General features: G+C 44.7%; 2 protein-coding genes across 2 annotated transcripts; both read left to right on the top strand.

The window, feature by feature from the left end:
- Positions 1-1,218: 1,218 nt before the first annotated feature.
- LOC128719758 (putative odorant receptor 83c) lies at positions 1,219-2,591 on the top strand. Its single transcript, XM_053813392.1, has 4 exons — positions 1,219-1,973; positions 2,037-2,136; positions 2,225-2,470; positions 2,541-2,591. The coding sequence occupies exons 1-4, from the start codon at positions 1,219-1,221 to the stop codon at positions 2,589-2,591; spliced, it is 1,152 nt and encodes a 383-aa protein (XP_053669367.1).
- Positions 2,592-2,983: 392 nt separating this feature from the next.
- On the top strand, positions 2,984-4,279 carry LOC128719737 (odorant receptor 43a-like). The gene is made up of 3 exons (XM_053813370.1): positions 2,984-3,853; positions 3,974-4,171; positions 4,232-4,279. The coding sequence occupies exons 1-3, from the start codon at positions 2,984-2,986 to the stop codon at positions 4,277-4,279; spliced, it is 1,116 nt and encodes a 371-aa protein (XP_053669345.1).
- The last annotated feature ends 245 nt before the right edge of the window (positions 4,280-4,524 follow it).

Below are 4,524 nucleotides of genomic sequence, written 5' to 3'. Positions count from 1 at the left end.
ATGCTTACATGGCACAAAATCGCTAAAAGTACACCGAATAGACCGAATAGTACGATTAGGCGTACGGACAAGAAGATCTACAAATACAATTCAGATTGACAGCTCTGATGCTTCCCTCAAGGTTCATAATAATTATTATTTTTCAAGGTTATTAAATATTATTAAAAATAGTTTGTTTTTTTTGTAAACAATATTTTATTTCACTAGAATGTTTTTACACAATACATTACCGCAAAATATTCAAAAAAGTTCTAGCGACGCTTCACAAACGAAACTGGAACACACGACCGAAACCTCCAGTCACGACGAACACAGTCCATGCTTGCGATGACGATGATGATGCCCACCGGAATGATCATCGCAGCAGAAAAATCTACTTCCAGGATCAGTATTGGATTGTCCGCGATATTCGTCCATAGTGCCGATATCGGCTTCCTGCAGTTGGTGCTGGTTCCTGCAGTGAAGTTTCCATCAGGAAATGTAGTTATGATACATGCCTAATAGAAACTGTGACTTTCTTTACAATTTCCAGCTAATGTATGTAATAGGTACTTACTTTTAGATGCAAATTCGTAGCACAATTTTTGTTCAGTTGATCTGCATTCCTTGACAAACTTTTCAAAATCTGCAACTTACTTGGCACTAACGTCGAGTCACCACTACTGCCAACAACGCTAGTTACAAAACCACACAAGGCAAATGACGAGCTAGGTGATACACACTCTCGCTATCATGCACATATCTACACAAGGGAAGCATAGGCTGATTGGTTTGACAGCTAGTCTATTCGCACAATCCGGCCCACAGGGAACTTTGCTTGCCATTTGTATGGCGGAGCTGTTAGCGGATAAGCCTAGAAACGTCAAAAGGCATACAAAAAACTGGCTTAGAGTATGGTTCCGACCATTGATCCACGCGCCCCATCTCACTTTCCGATTACCGTGATCCTGTTGGGTGAAGATGATAGCAGTTGTCTGTAATTTCATGAAACGCCATATTTAATGCGTTTAACCTTCCTTGGAGTGCTGGGGTAATACCGATAGTTAGTGCTGGAAAGAAATATCTGTGTAGCCACCAACAACTGACAACGGCCATTTTCAAAATTAATGAATACACATACGGATAATTATTGGAGCTCAATGTCCATTCCGTGCCGTGCCAAATCATTTCAGTTTAAACGTACCTTCTAGTGTGGCCACATCCAATAATCGCATCAGAATGGCAGAGGATCCGATCTACACCCTGAATCGAATGATTAAACGACAACGACTGCTACTAAAACTGATCGGTTTAGATGGCTACGACCGGAATTATCGTATCAACGGACCAACCGTCATGGTGGTGTGTCTGGCATCTATGTTTTTACTGACATCGTTGTACGACTTGGTTCTCTTCAAGAATGACATGTTTAACTTTGTCTATGTGCTGATTACGATCTTCTTTGCTACCATCGGTTTCGGTCGGATATCGGTGTGTTTGGCGTACTATCACCTGTTACCGAACTTACTGGACCAAACCTACCATACGTACCGGTTAGTTAAGGATGACGAGCGCGAAAAGCGTATTTTAAGCTGGTACACGCAACTTTTCGAACGTGCTGTTGATGCGTACTCGATCATATTTATTGGGACGTCGTTTGCCGCAGCCCTATTTCCTCTCGGTGTGTATTTGCTGCATGGTGAGCGTATATTACCGTACGGTGTAGTGCTGCCGTTCGTCGATCCATCCTCCCAGGTGGGGTACGAGCTGAACTACATTTATCAGGTTAGCTGCATCATCTGGACACCTGCCGGACTAGTCGCGTCGGAGTCTATGGTGTTTGCACTGATTCTCAATATCTGCATTCAGTATGATATCCTGGCAGTGCAGTTACTAGACCTAGACGAGCTAATCCGTTCTCAAGGTCCCTTGCGGGAGGCATTGATCTCGCAAAAGCTACGGAGCATTCTGCGCGGTCAGCAACGACTCGTGAGGTGAGGTTAGGTAAGCGAGCGAATGCTTACAAAAAGCTTCATTTTATTATTCCTTCTCGACAGCTTTATCTCAACCATCGAAGATTCGCACACCGTACTCTCAGGTGTGCTGGTACTATCACTTGGACTTCAGATTGTGATCACACTCTTTGTATTGCAGTTTGTACGTATTGTTAACCGATCGTGTTCCTCACGCATGTGTCTTATACGTCGTGGTTGGTGTGTCTCGCTATTTGCTTTCTTTCTTTAAGTCCCTCTGGATCCCCGGTCTGGTACTGATACCGACGTTTTCAACTCAGCTCTTTCTGTTCTGTCTGCTCGGCACTGTCATTGAGCACAAGGGTGTCAAGTTTTCGGAAAATGTGTATAACCTTACCTGGAACGAGCTGTCAACGAAGGATCAAAAGAATTTCCGCCTGCTGCTGCTTAGCTCCCAACATACCAAAACGCTCACGTGCGCGCGTATGACACCGATTTGCTTGAATCTGTTCCTAAATGTGCGTGGGAGTAGCGTGAGACACAAGCAATATACCTTAAAAATACTTATTGGTTCATCTTTCATTCCAGATGTCGCGGACGTTTTACTCATTTTTCATGATGCTAAGAAATACTACGTAATCAAACCCAGACAAATATGAGAGGTCTCTGCATGCCATTCATTTCCAGCGTATTCCAGCTTGTAACGCACAATATCCCCATTCCTCAGGAATTGGCTAAGCACGCCAAAGCTAAGTTCCGCTAGTGTTTTTCATCCACATCCAGCATTGTGCAAAGAAATGCAACGCCCAGAAATGACCTCGCTTAGGGTTTTAAATATTACAGCAACACATTTCGTAGTTCTACAACCAACACTAATGAGGTATTCTGAATGAAACCCCACTTACGTAGTTAATTATCTTCTCACCCCATTTTAATTGGTAATCACTTTGAAGTATGATTGCAAAAGCTATTCGTTAGACATAGTTGACTGTGGATTAGCGCATTGAACGTCTCGACTCGCTTGTTTCAAAATGGCAGTGGACAGCGAAATTCCGATCGACCGGTTCGATCGTATCCTGTCCTGGCAGTACCACATCCTTCGTATACTGGGCATGGACGCGTACACCAAAACACTCTATGCCAATCCACGTTCGGGGGCTGTAGTGCTGCTGGCGGGATTGTTTTTCGCTTCCTCGTTCTACGACATTTTCGTACTGTTTCGTGACGACCTGTTCCAGAAGTCGTTTGTGATGGCCACCTTAGGCTTTTGTGTGATTGGTTCGTCACGCGTTTCCGGGGCTTGGATATACCGGAGTGACCTACCGAAGCTGATGCAGATGGCACGGGACACGTACCTCAACGGAATGCAGGATGAACGACAGACCGTCATTCTGCGCTGGTATACGGAGATATTCTGGCGCGGTGTAATGCTCTACTCGATGATGTTTCTGATCGGCGTTACCCTCGCACCGTTGAGTCCGGCCTTGTTGTTCCTATACAACGGGGAGAAGATACTGCCATTCGGTGTGTACCTGCCGTTCATGGACCCGAACAGCCAGGCAGGGTACGAGTTGAATTATATGTTCCAGATTTGCTGTGTCCTGTGTACACCTCCCGGATTGACCGCCAGCCAGAACATTTACTTTGGATTTATTCTCAACATTTGTATCCAGTACGATGTGCTGCAGCTACATATAGCCGATCTAGACGAGATTTTACACCGGACGGAGCAGCACGGTAACGACAACGCCGTGAGGGAGAAACTCTGCCAAATCATTATCGGTCAGCGACGGTTGGAACAGTTCGTCCAATATATTGAGTACATCTTTTCAGGACAGGCAATCGTGGAGGTAGTGTCACTGTCGTTCGAGATTGTTCTGATGCTTTACGTGCTGCGCACTGTAAGTTGAGCGTTTGCCCAACACGAGCTCATACTTTATTCGTGAGATATTACTGATGGTGTGGTTTTTCAGAGTCTGTGGCTACCGGCGTTATTTCTGATACCACTCTGCACCATACAGCTGTTTATATTGTGCGTACCAGGTATGCTGATTCAGGTGAAAGCGTCCAAGCTTACAGAAGCGATCTACGGCATTGCCTGGCACGAATTGAATAAGGAGAACAAGCGTATCTTTCACCTATTGCTGCATCGCAGTCAGCATCCGAGCGGACTCACCTGTGCCGGAATGGTGGACATTGACTTGAATCTGTTTGTAAACGTACGACCATGTCCGGTGATAGAAGCCTGCGCACCTTACTAACGTATTGTTTTCTTGCAGGTCATGAAGAAGGTGTACTCGATTTTTATGATGATGAAAAGCATGTAAAAAAGAGAACAAGGAAAGAGAGAGAGTTCAATAGAAAGAGGACAAGAGAGACAGAGGGAAAGATAGAGAGAGAGAGAGAGAGCAAGTGAAAATTCAAGAGTAAAAGAGAGAGAGAGAGAGAGAGAGTTCTCCGTCCTGTGCAGAGTGACATTTTCTTGTATTAACCCTCATGCACCTACGATTGTTCACTCGCTCATTAACCTTTGCAACCTACCCGCTGATTTCAATTTTAAGCTATTCCAATC

This window comes from Anopheles marshallii, chromosome X, assembly GCF_943734725.1.
Source record: "Anopheles marshallii chromosome X, idAnoMarsDA_429_01, whole genome shotgun sequence".
In the NCBI taxonomy this organism is placed as follows: domain Eukaryota; kingdom Metazoa; phylum Arthropoda; class Insecta; order Diptera; family Culicidae; genus Anopheles; species Anopheles marshallii.
This window is presented reverse-complemented; position numbering and strand designations above follow the sequence as displayed.

Excerpts from the sequence above, each read along its gene's own strand:
- LOC128719758 (XM_053813392.1), top strand. The coding sequence starts at position 1,219 with ATGGCAGAGGATCCGATCTACACCCTGAATCGAATGATTAAACGACAA. Across the intron at positions 1,974-2,036 it reads GGTCAGCAACGACTCGTGAG|CTTTATCTCAACCATCGAAG; the intron begins GTGAGGTTAGGT and ends CCTTCTCGACAG. Across the intron at positions 2,471-2,540 it reads GCTTGAATCTGTTCCTAAAT|ATGTCGCGGACGTTTTACTC; the intron begins GTGCGTGGGAGT and ends CTTTCATTCCAG.
- LOC128719737 (XM_053813370.1), top strand. The coding sequence starts at position 2,984 with ATGGCAGTGGACAGCGAAATTCCGATCGACCGGTTCGATCGTATCCTG. Across the intron at positions 3,854-3,973 it reads TGCTTTACGTGCTGCGCACT|CTGTTTATATTGTGCGTACC; the intron begins GTAAGTTGAGCG and ends TGCACCATACAG. Across the intron at positions 4,172-4,231 it reads ACTTGAATCTGTTTGTAAAC|GTCATGAAGAAGGTGTACTC; the intron begins GTACGACCATGT and ends GTTTTCTTGCAG.